The sequence below is a fragment of the Amblyomma mixtum genome, chromosome 10 (genome assembly GCF_055824585.1).
Source record: "Amblyomma mixtum isolate Tamu chromosome 10, ASM5582458v1, whole genome shotgun sequence".
Lineage (NCBI taxonomy): Eukaryota > Metazoa > Arthropoda > Arachnida > Ixodida > Ixodidae > Amblyomma > Amblyomma mixtum.
Window position 1 is genome coordinate 59,517,196 of NC_143021.1, and position 20,450 is coordinate 59,537,645.

General features: G+C 44.5%; 1 protein-coding gene across 1 annotated transcript in view; it reads left to right on the plus strand.

Annotated features, from left to right (window-relative positions):
- Window positions 1–20,189, plus strand: part of LOC149325895 (histone-lysine N-methyltransferase PRDM9-like) — a 176,711-nt gene extending 156,522 nt beyond the window's left edge. Inside the window, exons 9-11 of the mRNA XM_089562818.1 lie at window positions 4,746–5,016; window positions 16,567–16,717; window positions 19,680–20,189. Coding sequence (XP_089418944.1) covers window positions 4,746–5,016; window positions 16,567–16,717; window positions 19,680–20,160 — 903 coding nt within the window. The 3' untranslated portion in view covers window positions 20,161–20,189. The remainder of the gene's footprint in view (window positions 1–4,745; window positions 5,017–16,566; window positions 16,718–19,679) is intronic.
- Window positions 20,190–20,450: the final 261 nt, after the last annotated feature.

The following is a 20,450-nucleotide window of genomic DNA, read 5'->3' on the forward strand; positions in this document are numbered from 1 at the left end:
CTAGCATCCAGTCGGCCAGGCAACGTTATTTCACTGAAACCCTTCCGCAGTTGATGCACAAAAATCCTAGCAAATTCTGGAACCACCTCCGGGATTCCAGTCAGCCTGCTCAGCAGATAATTGTGAATGATGAGGTCATAACATGTCCAGAACAAATAGCAGCACACTTTAACTCGTATTTCCATTCTGTGTTTTCCATTAACGATAATGACGATGATGTTAATAATCTGGACATTGTTCCTAATTCCTCATTCGAGCCTGTTATGTTGGTATCTTATGAGGGCATCGTGGAGATGCTTCTCAGACTTGATCCAAAGTGTTCTACTGGTCCTGATGGTATTCCGAATGCATTCTTAAGACGTTATGCTGAATCCCTAGCCAATTTCTTATGCAAAATCTTCCGTGAATCACTGATAATAGCTTCATTACCTCCTGATTGGCTTACAGCCAGAAAATGCCTATTCACAAGAACGGGGACCGTTTTTCGGTGGGGAACTACCGTCCTATCTCCTTAACTTGTTCTTCATGTAAGCTCATTGAACACATGGTTGCAAATAATATAATGCAGCTTTTAAATACAAATTCAGCCTTTAGTCCATGTCAGCATGGTTTTAGAAAGGGTTTTTCAACTGTTGCGCAATTAGTTACAGCTATTCATACCTTTAGTGCCGTATTAGATAAGCCCGGACAAGTAGACGTCATTTAGCTCGACTTCAGTACAGCATTTGATAAGGTTCCGCACAATGAATTACTACTCAAACTTAAAATAATAGGAGTACCTGCACCACTCATAAAATGAATTGCTGCTTACTTACGGCATAGAAAACAGTATGTGGAGATTGACGGTTTTATTTCCCCTCCTCTCGAGGTCACCTCAGGTGTTCTGCAAGGAAATGTGTAGGGTCCCCTACTGTTTTTGGTGTATATAAACGATTTAGTTCCTGCCATTAATGAAAATGTAAAGGTTAATATGTTTGCTGATGACAGTATGCTATTTAAAAAAATACGTTTTGTTTCGGACCAAGCCCTGCTTGATACTGCTTTAAATGGTGTTTCATTCTGGTGTACGAAATGTGGAATGTCACTAAACCCTAAAAAAACTGTATTTATGCGTACCACAAGGAAGAAAGTGCCTCAAATGTTTAACTACACCCTCAGTTCTACAACTGTAACTCAGGTGACCAAGTACAAGTACTTAGGCGTAATCATTAATGACCACCTCACATGGAGTGACCACATTTGTCATATAACTTCTTGTGCAATGAAAAAACTGGGATATTTAAGACATAAGTTAAGGGGAACACCAAGCAATGTGAAGAAACCAGCTTACGAATCCATTGTTAGGCCGAAACTCGAGTACGCTGCCGTGGTGTGGGACCCTCACACGAAAAAGAACATTGCACAGGTAGAAAAAGTTTAAAGGCGTTCTGTGCGCTTCGTTTACAATAAATATAAAATCTCCGAATCTCCATCCCTCCTTATGCAAACAAACCAGATAAAACCTCTCAGCATCCGAAGAAAGATAGCAAGAATGGAATTTTTGTACTGCTTAATTCAGGGCAAGTTTGGCATCTCGGCAACTCCTTATGTTACTACATCATCAGCTCGAAAAACGCGACACACACACAACTACAGCTTAACTCCTAACTTCTAAAAAAAAGCTCCCATAAGTTTTCATTTTTTCCTAAAACAATCAGTGATTAGAACTCACTACCTGAAGAGGTATTTACATGCGCTAACTTCAACGAGGACATTACCAAAGTCTGTTAACCACTGAAAATGCCCTTCTGAAACTTGCATTTCTGACTTTTTGAGATCTGACGAATATGTATCTCGGAGTGGTTCTATATCTGCATGCATGAATTTTAAACACGTATGTACGTGAGCTGCATTTGTGCAATGCTCTGTAACGATATCTTGTACAATGTGCTTTTGCCCTCCCTGCTTGGACCAAAAAGGTCTGCTGTATCATGTAAATAAATAAAGAAAACTAAAACTTCAAATTTTAGTACTAAAATACAAATTCACTTAGGCTAATGGTTCTAGTTCGAGTGATATAAATGGTATAGAATGAAATTTGGAAAACTTAATTTGCTTACAGCTTACAGCTCGTCAAAAAAGCGGCTGCAAAAATGCTTGGAAATAAAAATAGAGCCAATGCCTCTGAAAGCTCGCACTTTGACACTCGACGCCACGACAATAAATGATCAAAAAAGCATTGTTGAATTCGCGCATAATTAAGTGTTGCATACATTGTCTGAAAGGTCAAGGAATTTTCTAACAGGAGGTTCTAAAATCGAACTAAATTTTTGACAAATCACTCACCAATTTAAACTGAAGGCACAGTGCTCGAAGGACGGTACTAAGAAAGACAAACGCAGCGCTGGGACGCTTTCAGCATGAAGTTGACTATCTTAACAGTTAATTTCGCTAAGTGTAGGATGCGATTATGTGGTTTTGTGTTGAGTTTTTCTATCTGTTGATTGTGCTCCTTTTCGCCTATTTATTGCGTGCGAGCAATAAAGCCTCTTTAGTCGCAAGTAACAGCGCTGTGTTTGTCTCTTTCTTAGTCCTGTCCTTCGTGCGCTGTGGCTTCAGTTTGAACAACGTACCGACTAGCCCAGACAAATACCTTACTGTACTCACCAATGCTTAAGCTGACCTACAGTGCGGACGTAGCAGCTAATTTCAGCTGAATATTTAATTGTATTCAATCACAGAATTGTAAGGGAACTGGTGCCACTTAAGGAATTGACGCATTTTTATGCGAAGCATACTACTTTAGCTACCACTTCAGCCCTTCACCGTGGTTGTGCGCCTCCAAATCACGTGATACATGACGTCACACCACGTGACACGATGACGTCACGACAGTGGAGAAACGGGGGCCCACCTCGCGCCGTCGCTGTGGTTGTGCGCCTCCAAATCACGTGATACATGACGTCCCACCACGTGACACGATGACGTCACGACAGTGGAGAAACGGGGGCCCACCTCGCGCCGTCGCTGTGGTTGTGCGCCTCCAAATCACGTGACACGATGATGCCACACCACGTGACACGATGACGTCACGACAGTGAAGAAACGGGGGCCCACCTCGCGCCGTCGCTGTGGTTGTGCGCCTCCAAATTAGGCGACACGATGATGCTTCGCATTCTCCAGGCTTAACCAAGTTAAGCCTCAGCCATTTTTTTTTTCAATGTGAAGTTTACCTCACTGTCCACTAATGCGTTCTAACAACACTATTTTTTCCTTCTTCTTCGACTCTTCGTATTCCAACTGTTCCACAATTACATGGGTAGCACGGTTAACCCATCCTCCTGCCTACAGAGCTGTGTCTGCAGTGTGCGCTCACAAACATATGCGCGCTCTTCATCATTATCCAGCTGTGCAGACCCCACAAAATTTCCGAAGATCAGTTTTGAACCAAGAGAGTGAGATTAAGCGTCAACCTGTGCAGGTATTCCTTGAAAACCACTCTCGAGCCAAGAAGGGTATGTATATGGAGGGTTCGTGATGAAGTTCATATTAGAGAAGCGAACAGCTATTGAAGCGAAGGGAAATGTAAATGAATGTTTTCGTTGTGTTTTGCTGGTGGCAATTAATGATAAATTAGTAGTGCAATCATCTTATGCCTGAAACTTAATTCATAAGAAAGTGCAAGAAAATGTGCTGTTTTGGATGCCTAAATATCCTGGCTTCATGTAGCCTATATTTAGCCCCGATGCGCAGTAACAAAACATCTTATAAACTGGGGCTATCATCGAAACTCGCGCAGCTGTTGATAGTTCATGTGGGTTGAAATTTAGCGAACATCGCACCTTGCGACTTTCCGTCGAAATTAAGAATATATTTTGCTGTCAACAAGCCGAAGATATCCTGCCCCGAATAAATGCTGCTATCTATAGATACTGACGCCCCGCTGCGGTGGCTCACTGGTTATGGCGCTCGGCTGCTGACTCGAAAGATGCGGGTTCGATCTCGGCCGCGGCGGCTGAATTTCGATGGAGGTAAAATTCTAGAGGCCCGTGTGCTGTGCGATGTCAGTCCACGTTAAAGAACCCCGGGTGGTCGAAATTTCCGGAGCCCTTCACGACGGCGTCCCTCTTAGCCTGACTCGCTTCGGGACGTTAAAGCCCAACAAACCAAACCAAACTAAAAATGCTGATACAATATTTATGCATATATATCTGTTTATATCTGTTTATTTATGTACAATATAGAGACGAGGATTAAATCTAAGCACATCAACGGGAGTAAATTTCATGCACGAGAGTAAATTAAGATGCTTCCAGAGGGCACAAGCAATTGCTCGCTGCTTAGAAACATTACTTAGAAAGTCATTTGGCGCTGAGAGGCGTCCTCGCTTAGTAAAAAAAAAAAAACCACCCAGTTCAAGAGCCGCTGGGAACGATAACTGCTTGATCATCGTTTGAAGCTGTGGTACACTCTGTCCGATCACCTGAAGCAAATGGAGTACCAAGTTTAAATAGTGCGCTGAACGGTGCAGAACAGTTCATGTTTTTTGTCGTGATAGTTTGAAAAAGCCATTATGAAAAAATTACCGCATAGAAAAAGTCCTACTCAACCTGGTCTGTGTAGCAGATTGCAACATACCACAGAGGGTAGCTATTCGGCCTTGACTGTGAAATTTTGCCATGATGTAGAATTGTGTTCTGCCCCGCTTCTCCTAGAATAAGTTTCTCACAAAAATAGATACAGCTGATTGGCACCACGGTTTGCAGGGGAAGTTCGGTCGCATGCAACTTTCGGCGGACAGCCTTTCACTGGACCGGTCCAACTGGATGCGCTTCGTCAACCACTCAACTCGCCCGGCACAGCACAACCTAGTGGCCTTCCAGTGTGGAGGAGCCGTGTACTACAGGACCTGCAAGGCCGTCGGGACGTATGAAGAGCTGCTCGTTTCCTTCAACGCGTCGGAGAACGTCCAGGAGCAGAACACCTATGTCAACGAACAGATGGTCGAGCCAGAAACTCCACAGGAGAGTGATACAGGTACTTTATCGTGTAATACGGACTTCGGGCGCAAAAACGAAAACTGCGGTATTCATTTGTGTTTGGAGGTCGTTGGATATCATTGTTTCGCGTCTGCACGCTGCCACAGCCAGGCTTTAAATTATTTTCACAGCACAGTGATATTCCACTGGTCGCCTTTGTTGCTGAATATGGCATTCTTATTATATTGTTACGAGCTACTAGTTCATTTTCACTGATGACGGGACTTCTGGGGCCACCTGTAAGTCGCTTGACCTGTCCATGTTTGAGGACCACTTAGGTGAGGGCTTCAACTTATTCTCATATGTAATTCTTATATATAATGCATACTTCCCATCATTACCTACTGCATAAGTGTCTGGGGAACCACAACAAAACATAACAAACACAAGATCTTAGTTGCACAGAAACGTGATGTCGCATTGATTGCAAATGTACCCTGGCATTCCCTTGCGTTTCCTTACTTTAATTAATATGGTATTTTGTCTGGTGATATCAGCCGTTCATATTATTATGCGCATACAAAAAGGCAAATAAAACAAATAATCAACTGTTCCTCGCAGCCTTTAATCTACGTCAATTCACACCAGTGTACAATACCCGATGTATTTTACCTTGGCTTCTACCCTTTTGCCGTACTTTCTATCCTTATCCTATAACCTAGAAATTTACCTTAACATATTGGCAGGAAACAATGTTTGTATACAAGACATCTCAAAGAAACAGTTATTAACTGTCATGTGCATTTTTGAATCTATTGTGGCATCATTGTAAATAGGTTTGGTGTCATCATCAACGTCACCATCAGCCTGACTACGCCCACTGCAGGGCAAAGGCCTCTCCCATGTCTCTCCAATTAACCCTGTCCTTTGTCAGTTGCCGCCACTGTATCCCCGCAAACCTCTTAATCTCATCCGTCAACCTAACTTTCTGCCGTCCCCTGCTACGTTTGCTTTCTCTTCGAATCCACTCCGTTACCCTTAAGGACCAGCGGTTATCTTGCCTTCGCATTACATGCCCTGCCCAAGCCCATTTCTTCCCCTTGATTTCAACTAAGATGTCATTAATCCGCGTTTGTTCCCTCACCCACTCCGCCCTCTTCCGATCTGTTAACTTTACATCTATCATTTTCCTTTCCGTAGCTCGCTGCGTTGTTCTTAACTTAAGCTGAACCCTCTTTGTTAGCCTCCACGTTTCTGCCCCACAGGTGAGTACCGGTAGGATACATCTGTTGTATACTTTTCTCTTCAGGGATATTGGCAAGCTACCATTCATGATCTGAGAGAACATGCCATATGCGCTCCACCCCATTCTTATTCTTCTAGCTATTTCCCTCTCATGATCCGGGTCTGCGGTCACTACCTGCCCTAAGTAGACATAGTCTCTTACTACTTCAAGCACCTCGCTACCAATTGCGAACTGCTGTTCCCTTGCTAGGTTAATTCTGCATGTTAATTCTTAGCCCCACCGCTCTGCTCTTCCTGTCTAACTGATTGATCATGCTTTGCAGTTCTTGTCCAGAGTGGCTTAGCAAGGCAATGTCATCAGCGAATCGCAAATTACTCAGGTATTTTTCATTAACTCTTATCCCCAGCTGTTCCCATTCCAGTCCCCGGAATACCTCCTGTAAGCAGGCAGTGAAGAGCATTGGCGAGATCGTGTCTCCCTGCCTGACAGCTTTCCGTACTGGAATTTTATTGCTGACTTTATGGGGAACTATAGTAGCTGTGCAATCGTTATAAATATCTTTCAATATTTTCTCATAACACTCTTCTACACCCTGATTCCGCAATGCCTGCATGACAGCTGAGGTTTGCACTGAGTCAAATGCTTTCTCGTAATCAATGAAGGCTATATATAGGGATTAGTTATATTCTGCGCATTTCTCTATCACCTGATTGATAGTGTGAATGTATGTGTGTGTATGTATGTATGTATGTATGTATGTATGTATGTATGTATGTATGTATGTATGTATGTATGTATGTATGTATGTATGTATGTGTGTGTGTATGTGTGTGTGTGTGTATGTATGTATGTATGTATGTATTTATGTATGTATGTATGTATGTATGTATGTATGTATGTATGTATGTATGTATGTATGTATGTATGTATGTATGTATGTATGCATGTATGTATGTATGTATGTATGTATGTATGTGCATGCATGCATGTATGTATGTATGTATGTATGTATGTACGTACGTATGTTTGTATGTGAATGTATGTGTGTGTATGTATGTAGGTGTGCTGTATTGTATTGTATATTGTTTCTATTATTTATGTGCATCTGTGTTGTTGTGTTCGCGGTCAGGGTTACACTGTTGTCCTTTTTCTTGCTTTTGATAGGGATATTAAGCTCACCTTAAGCATGATGTTCGCGAAACACACTGCTGTCGTTGTATTCATGTGACACTGTGTGCTACTTCAAGCTGCATTAAGAAGCTTTTTTCCCAGTGTCCCCTTTTTCCACTATAATGTGTGGGGAGCAAAAACTTTCAATTTCAGTTTCATCTACAGCACGCGCGTCACACTGTCCATATGTGCCGGCAAAGGCCACACCCGAATCAGGAATCTTCACGAGGCACTTGGTTGACATTTGTAAAAAAGTGCGTACGATTTGGCGTTGTTATGCCACAGACGGATGAGGTGCTCTAGGGCTTCGGCTTCGGTTCGAGGATCGGTTTTCAAGGTCGAGCAGGCTTCAAAGAAAGTTGGGCGGAATCGAACTTAAGCTCCGCCTTAAGGGATTGACGCGATAGCTTTTATGGGTGAGTACCTATATATGCGAAATCGGTAATTTCTGCTCTGCATTCACAGATCGCTGAGAACCCTCACACCACACCTGGCGCAATGATGCAGCGATTGAGCAATGCCCCACTGCCCTGCGACAGCAAGTGCTGCCACCGGTGGAGTTTGTGATTGTTCTCGCGAGGAATTATTAATTGAACTCCCAGGGGCCATGGTGGACGCGGCGGGACCGGACAAACTCTCAGCCGCGAAATCCGCGAGTGAAGGATCTAATTCTTTCCATCAAATACAAAGCAATCTTGAAGAAATATCGTGGAACAAAGTATCTTTGACGAGAAAGAAAATGAGGGTAGCACCATATATATGTCATTTACTTATACATACCACAGCCTAGACGACGCTATTGCATAAGTGGAGGGCATACAAAGAAACAAAGGAAGAAAACATTGAATGACATCAACTCAATTTATTTCCCATCTTAATATACGGGTGGAGGGTTGTAGAAAGAAGCGATCAATCAGCAGCTTGACGAGTCTAGAAACCTAATGTTCAGCACAAAGGCAGAACTGAAAGTTACAAAATTTTAAACCGCAGATATATACACATAGGAATCAACAAATAATATATAAAACATCAATATGTACACATAAGTAAACTTGAGCCATGTTATGTTAATACATAGTGAGAAGTACGCTGCATGAACAGGAAAACAGATCGAAATTAATGAGGAATACCTGTTAAGAAGAGATGGAAGAGCGTAACGAAGGCATTCTTTCCTAGATTCAGTCGAGATATCGGTAGTGTCCCTTTCTCGCCATTCTTTCTGCATAGCCTGATATTTTTGCTCAGTTTAAATATTTTCCTTAGGTTGGTTATATCGCTTCCAATTTGTCATTCAAAAATGACACTATAATGATATTTATGAAGAATACGTGCCTTTTCCGCCTGTAACAACTAAAGAACGCTGCACATGGATGTCGGTACGATGAGTTATATGCATGTCGGAGGCACAATACTTTTATTAAATAATGAATTTCACGGTTAGTGGACGGTGTAGTGCCCCACTCTAACTGGAAATAATTTAAATGTTATTTAAAATGTTGGCTGTAAATCGGCATCAAGTTTGTGTACAAAGGATATATTTTAAACGACCTATAGTACAGTTTTGTTCAACACATATTTAACATGATGGTCCCATGACATACTTATGAAAATATTACCCCCCCCCCCCCCCGCATTTGTACTGTTCCACTGATTCTACAGGACGTAAGTTCAAAAATAAAGCCTTCATGTGGTGGGGCGAGTTTATTTTTCGTCTTAAATATGACAGCTTTAGTGTCTTACACTCGTTTATCTGCATTAAATTAACTTTGGACCAATCATGGGGAGGTTTCATTGTGGCAATAGACTCACCGATAAGCTCATGAATGTAATCACAAGCAAACAATAGACTTGTACCATCCGCACAGATCACAAACTTCGCATTAGGACTGACTTTGACAATATCATTTAAATAAATATTAAAGAGTAAAGCCCCTGGTGTATTCCTTTAAAGTAGACTGCATAAAAGTGGTTTTGGTTCAGACTGTATGCCAATAATAAGTAGCACTTGCTGTCTAATATAAGACTTCCATAATGATAGTGCTTTTCGCCGGACACCCTCTATCTGCAATTTATTTATCAAGCTTTTATGATCTACCAGGTCAAAAGCGTTTGGGAAATCTACAAGAACTCCAATGACAATAGGTTTGTTTTCTTAACTGCATCATTATAATATATCCTTTCTGCAGGAATAAAGCAAGCTAAGTTAAATTTCTTTCACAGAAACCAAATAAAATTAATGTTAGCACGTTAAATTTATGGCGGAAATTTGGCATCCTTGGTTGAAGCATTTTTTTTTCAGAAACTTTCCAGAGCACTGGGAGAATCGACATTGGGCTGTAGTTATGGAGGTGGTTTCAATCGCCTTTTTTTATAAAGGACAATGACTTTCTCTAATTCAATTTTTTTAGAACGACTCCAGTTACTAAACAGAGGTTAACAATGTCAGGAAGTATGGACGCTACTATATCAACTATACGCTTGAGTGGCCGCATTCGAATATCATCAGTGTCACAGCTACTGCTGCTGTTAAGTTTTGTCACTGACACTACGTCGTGTTCCGTGCCTGGATGGAGTAAAAATGTTTCATCACTTTCATTGCGTATATATTTGCAAACATGGCTTTGAGCAAAACAAGAATGCAGGCTCATTAAAAAACTATTTAATGCATTAGCAAATTCCTCATCAGGAACTTCCTTTTCACAAATACTGTGTTTTTTTTTTAATGCGGCGCCTGCACATTACCGCTGTAAAACAATTAGTAACAGTATTTAGGAGCCCAATTTCAAGAATTTGTGCAATGATAATGAGCGGGTGTTGCCTGCGAAGGATTTCTAAACTTCAGTGGTATGGGGGAAAAAGCTGTGCCTAAAGATTTGTTCATAAGGGTTTAATGTCCCAAAGAGACTGAGGCTACGAGGGATGCCGTATTGAAGGGCTCTGGAAATTTCGCCCACCTGGGGTTCTTTAACATGCACTGACATTGCACAGCCCACAGGCCTCTAGAATTTTGCCTGCATTGAAATTCAGTCACCGCGGCCGGGATCAAACCCGCGTCTTCCGGGTCAGTAGGCGAGCGCCGTAACCATTGAGCCACCGCGGCGGGTCCGCTGTGTTTCAAGAAGCGCAAGCATCACAGGCCACATTGTTTTAGATGTGGTACCTCCTTGTAGAGGAAGGTTTGCAAAATGTCAATTAAATTTCGATAGAAGAGGAAAGTGGTGAATTGATTAAAGTGTAGATGAATATGAGGCATTTAGTCAGACGACGCACGACGAATATGTTAGACCTACCTAGGGAAGAAAAGTAGACGGCGAAAAATTCATGCGGAATCTGTTGTAAACAAAACACACTTTATTCTGCACAGATTCCATCTTTTTTTATTATTACACTTTTTAAAAGCGCTTCAAACAAAACACCAGTGTTTGAGGAAGGGCCGATCGTCTGTTTTATATTGCCGCGAATTTTTTCTTCATTCTTCAGAGCTGCCGGCGCACCGCTTTATCGCTTTGCTTGTGATGCAAGACGCGATCAGGATTATCTCGGTTGATCGCATTCAGGCGGAGGTGGTTTTACATTGTTCCAGAATGTTGTAGTAACTGCGCACGCTTTATCTCGAATGTTCGCTATCATCTCTAAATGGAGCACGGCCAAGAGCGGCGGGCATTCTGTTCGACGACCGCCGAGCACGCTTCCAGCTACGCCACTGGCATTTGATTGATTTCATTGTGGGGCAAGTCAGCTGAAAGAAAGACTTTTTTTTTACTCGCTAATTTCGCTTTATTCCTGTTCTCTGGACTGCAATCACCACTACGTGATATCTGGTCCAGGTGCGAAGGAATGTCCCTGTCGCGCTCATCCCCTGGAGCCGCGATGCAGCCAGAACCCTCTCGAAGAAGCAGAAAACGGCAAAGCCTCAAAACCTGTCCCAACCAACGACGAAGTGAAAAGCAGCCGTCGTATGTAGAGGCGTTCTCCTGAATACGGACTACTACCGGACCACACGCGAGCAAAGAAGGGCTGGTCAACGCCGACGTCAGCCGCGCCTACGAAACCAGCTGCCATTATTTTGGACCAGCTCTGACTGCCACCCTCGTTCAATGGTTCGCCGGGCGAGGATCCTGAAGAATGGCTAGAATAGTCTCAAGGTGTCGCCGTAATCAAAAGTGGGGATCACAACACTAAAGTGAGCCAAGTTTTCGAGTAATGGATACAGAGCTGGCAGGCCTGAAGTGGAAAATTAGTCCCTTGTGTATGTATGACGTCGTTTTGTTCGCCTCGAACTTTGAAGATCACCTAGAAATCCTTCCAACAGAGCTATACCCAATAAAGTAGTCCGGTCGCACCTTGAAAGCAGCCAATTGCCACTTTGCGTACGAAGGGCTGCTGTTTTTAGGCCACGTCGTTAGCAAGGAGGGACAAAGCCCAGATCAGCAGAAATCAGCTGGCATCGCACTGTTTCCACCCCCGGCAGATAAGAAAGATTTTCGGAAACAGCTCGGACGGTGCGCTTGTTACCGAAGATTTGTCGAGAACTTTTCACGCATCGCTGAGCCTTTGACCCAACTTACAAAGGGAGACGTGCCATTTAAATGGGAAGCAGCGCAAGCGGAAGCCCTCAAGGAACATCAGCATCGTTTACAGTCACCACCGATCCTTGCGGAAATTAACAAAACACCGAGATTGAAATTCATACCGACGCAAGCAGCGTGTGCCTAGGCGCCATCCTCGTTCAGAAAACTGATGGACTGGAGAACCATATTGCATACGCTAGCCATTCCCTGTCCAAGACCGAGTGTAACTATTCAAAAACAAAGAAGGACTGTCTTGCCATCTTCTGGGCTGCGCCGAAACGGACGACCATTGAAAGTTGTCAACAATCACCACGTACTGTGCTGGCTTTCGAGTTTGAAGGATCCCTCCGGTAGCCTCGTTCGATGGAGCCTTTGCCTCCGGTAGTTTGCCGTCACCCCCCTTAAAAAGTCGGGATGCAAGCACTCAGACGCTGACGGCCTGGCACGAGCCCCTGCACATGCACCGCCTTCAGTCAACAATGAGGACGCCTTCCTAAGACTCATCAGCTACAGCTTTTTTGTACAGCAGCAACGCAGGCACCCCGACCTAAAACGCCTCATCAAGTACTTGGAAAGCAAGGTTCCTTCATCCCCCCCCCCCCCCCCCGCCGCCTAGTTCCGTCCAGGATCGTCTTTGTTCTGTATATAGAATGAAGCCCTCGTGAAGAACTTCGAAGCGAACAAAACAGCCTACCTTCTTGCTGCACCCGCATGTATTTGCGAAGAATTGCATGCTTCACACGACGAGCCGACAGCCGGGCATCTCGGGCTTTCTTGGACCCTCCACCGCATTCGAAACAAGAATTACTGGCTGCGACTTTCTGCCAACGTCGCACAATATGTGAAAACCTGCCGAGACAGTCAGAGACGAAATGCTCCTCCCACCTGACCAGCAGGATTTCTGACCCCTATCGAACCCAAGCCCTTTCAGCAGATCGGCAGGGACTTGCTTGGCCCTTTCACGAAGTGAACGTCTCGAAATACGTGGATCGTCATAGCGTCCGGCCACCTTACCGGGTACGCCGGGGCAAAGCCCTACCGAACGGAACAGCAACAGAAGTCGCGAAATATTTCGTAGAGCGCATTCTTCTGCAACACGGCCCTCACGATGCGCTCATCACGGACAGAGGAACTGCATTAATTTCGGAACTGCCACAAGCCATCAAGCGTTGCAGCCAAACCAACCACTGGAGGACAAGTGCATACCATCCGCAGACCAATAGACTTACCGAGCGCCGGAACAAAGCTATCGCGTATATGCTCGCCGTATATGTCGAAGCCTAATACAAAACCCGGAATGTCATCCTGCCTTACATTGGCTTCGCCTATAACACCGCAGTGCAGGAGACCGCCCAGATGGCGCCTTTTAGGCTCGCCCATGGCAGGAAGGCCACGCCCACGATAGATGCGATGCTGCTCAACGTTACCGTACAAGACGACGTTAACGCCGCCGCCTACCTTCAACTCGCAGAAGAAGCCCGAAGACTTGCCCAATTGCGGATCAAAGACCTGCAGCGGACCGAACCCAGACGCTACAACCTACGAAGACCCAACGCGGAATACAAACCAGGAGACGGAAACTGTGTTTGGATGCCCATTCGCCGCCGCAGATTGCGTGAAAAGCTTGTGCACTTCTAATTTGGCCCCTACAAGATTCTTCGTCGGCTAGGTGAACTGGACCGAATGCTTCGCTAACGAAATGACTGCATCCCAGCGACGCCGCGTATGACCAGATGTTGTGCATGTCCGTCTCAAGCCCTACTGTGCATGCTAAAGGACACCGTGTTTCCACACTCGGTGTTTATTTTTGCACAATACGTTTTATTTGATTTTATTCACCGTATTTATTTTAAAGCATCAGGTCGATGCTTCTTCGAGAGGGGAATAGTGCCGATATCCTGCGTAGTGTTTCTTTTTCATTCTTCAAAAATTGCGGCAGGCCCCTTTATCGCTTTGTTTGTGATGCAAATTGCGACCAGAATTATCTCGTCTGATTGCATCCTGGAGGAGCCGGTTCTAAGTTGTTAAAGAATGTCGTATCTTTCCACACTTTATCTCAAAAGTTCGCAAAAATGCTTTAAATTGAGCATGGCCGAGAGCGCTTGTTCCTACGCTGCCGCCGTGCGGGTGCACATTAGCCTAAATAAAGAGCTTTGGTTTGGTTTGGTTTATTGGGGTTTAACGTCCCAAAGCAGCTGATGGTATGAGAGACGCCGTAGTGAAGGGCTCCGGAAATTTCGACCACCTGGGGTTCTTTAACGTGCACTGACATCGCACAGCACACGGGCCTCTAGAATTTCACCTTCAAGAAATTCAGCCGCCGCAGCCGGGATCGAACCCGCGTCTTTCGGGTCAGTAGCCGAGCGCCGTAACCACTGAGCTGCCACGGCGGGGCAAAGAGCTTTGTTTAGAAGCTTCTTGCGCTGTCTTCCTGTTCTCCGGACCGCAGTCACCACTGTGACAATATTTTCAAAGATTACTGTCTCGAGCAGCAACCATCGAGACACTACCCAAATATCGTATACAGCCTTTTAGGTGCAGACGACATCGGTCTCTTGACGTTATGTAAGGCGTTTAGCAGGAGACTAATATACTTGTATTCCTAACTGTGTGTAAGTTCACTCTACTATTCGAAGATGCGAATAAAAAGTGCACGGACATCGTTACAATAACAAAGACGGCCTTAGAACAGCTGATTTTCGTCTGCCATGTCTCGGACCAATTGCAGACGTCAGCTAATGAACTAAGGAGGACATGATCAATGGATGATTTAATGGTGCGATTTAAAACGTAGTCATCGGCATAAAGCGGTATTTTTACTGAATCGTGAAGAGGCAAATCACTACTGCACAGATAGACAAAAAGGAACCGTGGACTCAACCTTGAGGAACCACACATAAAACATGAACATAAAATGAGTCGGCAGAGTTGAAGTGTTAGCGCTCAGAAAAAAGTTTGATTGTAGTTAGCTCTAACCAGTGACGAGTTTTTTAGTAGAGCGTAGAGTTTCAGCACTTGTTTGCGGTGCGAAGCTGTAGCAAAGGCCTTTTCCAAATATGCAAATATAGTAGCAACTTGATTGCCTGTACTGTGTTTGCTGTTGATTAGTCGTGAAAGAAATTAGTCAAGTGTTATGGTGCTTGCGCCATGACAAAAACTAGGCTGGAAAGCAGGTAATATTTTGTTAGTTTTAACAAATTCTGATCAGTTTATAGACAATGCGCTCTAGCAGTATGCACGAAGAAATAGGTCTGTAGTTAGGTAATAATAGACGAAGCAGACGAAAATTTTTCTAACTTTTGTGGGGTAGGAATATAACGGAGTTATGTGCCAGTGACTACGCTTCTTGTTTGTGAGGTCTGAGGAAATTGGTAATTGTCTTAACATGTGTCTGGGGCGGCTTCTGAAATATATGCCACCTGTTGTCTTGCCCCTTGTGCCTTTCTCAGAGCTGTGGAAAAGAACAGGCACTACTCATGCCCAGGACGTCAGTGCTTAAGTAGATTCACTTATAGATATACACGGTGTCCTCCTAAATGTGACCACGTTTTTAAAAAATACGAAGTGCGCTAGCCCCAGTGAGACCAACTGAGGGTTGTTGACAGTGTGTGTCCTAGTCTGCGGTAGTTTTTCATTATACAAAAGTCAAAAATTAGCTGAGACCAATTAGATACCTACTTAATTATTTCCATCATTAAGAAATTGTCAATGCAGGAATTGTAGATACCATAGAAAAATAACCGTTTGCCGTGTTTTAAACCAAGTACCACTGGTACAGCTTTTTTTAGTTGCCTTGAAAGAAAGCCCGCGAAATACAAGAAGAACCACGCGATAAGGAAGCAGTTTCAGCGCTCCCAGACGACCGGTCAAGCAACGACATTCGCTCATTTTTGCATCGCTGTCCCGATCGGGGTTCGGCGTTTTGCGATGGTTGATAGGTATACGCCAGAAAATCTCGCATGGGCGCTAGGGCGCCCGCTTCTTCAGCGCGTGACGACCCAAGTTCGGTGGCACGGCCACATGCCTATCACTCGAGGCGACGTTTCGCGTGAAAACGCGCTGCATGACAGCCGCGCTTCACTTCCTTGAAAAACGGCACCCGCTTTCTTTCCATGACGCATAAGCAGTTCCTGGCTCATATCTCGCCGCCACCTCAAAACGGCGAACCCAGTTCGGGGCAGCGTTGCAAACATAAGCGGATGTCGTTGCTTGACCGGTCGTTTGCGAGCGCTGAAACTGCTTCTCTATCACGTGGTTCTTTTTGTATTTCGCGGGCTTTCTTTTCAGGCAAATAAAAGAAGCTGTACTTGGTTGCAAGCACGGCGAACGGTTATTATTCTAGGGGATCTACAACTCCTGCATTGACACTTTCTACCTGAAGGTAATAATTAAAGAGTTAGCTAATTAGTCCCTGCTAATTATTTATTTTCGCATAATGAAAAGCTACCGCAGACTACGACACGCGACTGTCAACAAATCTCAGTTGGTCTCACTGGGCTAGGTCACTTCTTTTTAAAAACTCGGTTACATTTTACTGGGATACCCTGCACATATTGCGGAACTTCTCTGAATGCTTTCATATATTTGAAAGTATTTTTCATTGTTTGTATCGATCGTGCAGGTATAGCATCTCTGAGCACTATTTCATGCGAACTGTGCGGAGAGTGCTACTCCTCGGACGAGTACTTCTTGAAGCACCGGCTGCGCAAACATGCGGAGAGGCTACCGGGCAAGTACAAGTGCTCCTATTGCGACTACTCCAACAACTATAAGTGAGTCCAGCACTGCCCTTCGCAAGGTTCTTCCACTGTTTCAGTCAAACACCCACAGGCTAATTTAGGTGGCGCCTTCGCTACCCTAGTGCATGTTTTTTGAGCGCTGCTCGTAAAAGCCCGTTGCTGCATTCCGCGTCGTCGGCGTCGCTGTTGTCGGCATAACCGGTTGCCCAAGTAGCAGACCGAAACGCCACCTGGAATGTGGCTTGCGCGGGGAAATCTAGGAGGGTAGCTAGCAGCCTAACACGCCACCTACCAGCGGTAGCAGATTTACGGTCGCGAACCGAGAAGTGCTTTCTTATCTTTCTCTTTAGTTCTGTTTGGGAGCACATGTAGTGTGCAGGTGAGCGAAAAGTAAAACGGAGCACGTGAGCGGTGGCTAAACTGGCCAAAACTGCATGACAGCGCGCTCTATCAGGAGATGCTGAGCAAAGAGCCACAATGCGTGGTACATCTGGCAGAGCCATTTCGATGATCTGATGCTCGCCTTATCGCCGGGTCGAGCGAAGTCGCGGCGCTACAATCGCTTCTCGCGGAAAGCGGTTTCAGGGCTCCGTCAGGAATGGCAGCATTTTCAATCAGCGTGACCGCTGTGGTTCGCGCTTCACATGGCGGCGGGTTAGTGGCCCTATGGAGCATAAACGCTTCTGCATCGGTTGCGCAAGCTCAGTCAAAATTTTGCTTCCTAAAGAGAACGCGTGAAAAAATGAATGGCATCCATACATTGGCTCCGTTGCCTTAATGATACAAATTGATGGTCAACGGCATAGGAAACGAGGTAATTGAAGACCACTTGCTTCAACACGAATTAGCTTTCTTACAGTGGAGAAAACAAAGTCAAACAAATTTTCATAGAAAATAAGCTTGTCTCTTATTTAGTCACCCACGATCAGTTATATTTTGAACATCTATTTATGTCACAAAGACAACGCAGCCAATACATACATGCTACTAGTTTTTTCAACCCCCTTGACAACTGCATCGTTGCCAAAATAAACTTCAAACTTCATCCAATTCAGTTTTTTGCGGACGACCGCGTTTTTCTGGCGCATTGCTTACCCTACCGATATTTCGTACTAACTAGTTGACAAACAACATAACTCGATAACACTGAGAAGGTGAACAAGAGAGGGGGAAGCCCGAGGGTGCTTGCCATATTTCTGACTAGAGGTCTTGTCTTCGTCTGGGCAAGTATTGAACACTGAAAAAAAATTTGATTTGACTTAAACCCCGCCAATGTTGAACACTTTGTCCAGACGTAGACAAGCACTCTTGCTGAAAGGTTGGCAAGCACCCTGGGGCTTTGCCCTCCTTCGATCATTCTGTGAGCGCCAAGAAAACATCTGTTTACCTTGTTTTTGCCAGAATTTAATGATGTCACACACAGTCCATGAGTTTAAACTGAAAAATGCAATTTAAGAAAGTGTTACCCCCTAATATTACCCTTGCTCGCTATCTAACATAGTATTCCTTTTCATCCCGTTATTTTTAATAGATACTTAGGCATGCATAGAACTAATGAACTCAGCGGGAAGCAACATATTGATTACTTTACTATTTATCACATGCTTGGCTACCTGCGCTGCAACTTTTATAAGGCACCTGTTTCTTCGAAACTTATGTTCTAGACATTAATACGATCTAAATTGCAATATGCTTCTGTACTTTGGGACTTCGGTCTTGCCAACTTAAATCTAACGTCCTCACTCGAGATGGCTCTGAATAATTCGGCGCGTTTTATTCTTTCCAGTTACAACCGCACTACGCATATAAAGTAAACGTCATCAGTTCTATAACTCATGGCCTTTACCATTAATTATCTCCTTATACATCGGCAGGGTGGATACTCTTTCAGTACGCCATCGCATTAATACCAGGTCAGAGCTTATCACTCCCAAAGTATCTTCAAACTGATCCCTAATATTTCTGTTGGAGCACCCAGCTATCTTCTTTTCAGTTCCTTATGTTCTATATGTTCGCTTACTCTGCTTGTAGTTGTTCCATCTACTATGTGGCTGTTCCTTATCCAATAAAGAAAAGAATGTGGCTGTTTCTTATCGCCATTTATGCTCGTTTTCAATTTCTTCTGCTTTTGCATGGATTTTTACCTTTACTCTGCGCTTGTATTTGGTATTCTATATTAGCTTTAGGTGTGCCTTAGGTTTTATTCTCCTTTTGTTTATTCTCGCTGTATACTATGCATGTGTATCATTTGTGCACTAGGTCTTTTAAAAAAATATTCTCCTGCACAAAATAAAAAGATTATCTACAACTCAATCTTCAACTCGCATTTAAATTATTGGCAGTACGTTAGTGCGCGGTACGACAGCATTCAGCTTCTGCGCATCAGGATAATAAAATCAAATGAAAGTGTTATATTTACGATTGGCGGCAAAGACATGTTGAATGATAATTATTGTATCTGGATAGAAATTTTCTTGTCATCTTCAAGTGCATCGAATTTTGCATCTGATCAAAATAAATGAAATTTATTATTTCTAACGGCCGGGTTTACTTAAAATTCACATTTCCCGAGTGGTGCCAGGGCGTTCAGTGAAATACCCTGGCGTACGTCGCTGCACTGCGTTAGCGAGCAGTTGGACCAACCGTATGCATCCGCGCCCAATATCCCAAGGCCGCTGCTCAAACTTGGAACAACGGGAAGGTAGCGCTACCGGGGCACGACACGGTTCCACCACTTCTATTTATCGCCACCTTAACCGCGCAGAATATCTTTGTGCTAGCAGCTGCGTTTATAGCTGCCTAATATCAGGCAAGAAATGTCCCTCAAACAAGGTCACTATCTTATTCCCGCTCTAAAAAAGCCACTGATTTTCCTCAAAATAATCGCATGCTGATTCCTCTCAGGGCCGTTGCTGATCTCTTTGTTGCTCATCTGTTTCACTGCGTGTTGCCTTCTCACAGTTGCACTGTGCTTTCTTATTCCATCTGCGTCCAGGTTCGTCACGGAACAGCACGAATGGACTCATACCGGCGAGAAACCCTTCTCGTGCGAACTCTGCCAGAGGAGCTTCTCGTGGAAGTCCAGTCTGCACAACCACTTGATATCCCACACGCGAGAGAAGCCTTTCGAGTGCGCAGAGTGTGGCGAACGTTTTACCTGCTCTTCCCACTTGCTGCGTCACCAGAAGGCGCACTCGGAAGACGCGCGACCATACGTGTGTCCTGTCTGCGAGAAGGGTTACGCCAGGAAGGACTACCTGAAGATACACATCCGGACCCACACGGCGGAGAAAGAGCACGCGTGCGGCGTCTGTGGCCGCAGGTTCACCGACCGAAGCAACGCGAAGAAGCACGAGATGTCCGTGCACGCCAAGCAGTTCCCGCTCTCCTGTCCGCACTGCGCCAAGGGCTTTGCCAGTCGCCGCGAAGTGCGCAGGCACGTGCTCCGGCGCCATGAGCGCCACGGGGATCAATGATGCGGCGGAACTCTCCTCGGGGCAGCATAGCTACGGGTAGACCGTGTACCACTGAATAAAATTCATTTAAGATTAGCCAGTAAACAGAAGTTGTCTGAAGGGGCCTTTAAAACACAAAAACCTAATAAAGTTTACTTCATTGTAAGAATCAAATTTAACGTAGACATGAGCAGCAGAGAGAAAAAATCATGGTGTTCCCTGTAGTGAACCTCCTTTAAGTGCATGCGTTGCACGTGTGACATAGCGAATGACGTAGTGTGTTTTGCTTTTGACTAAAACATTCCTTCTTG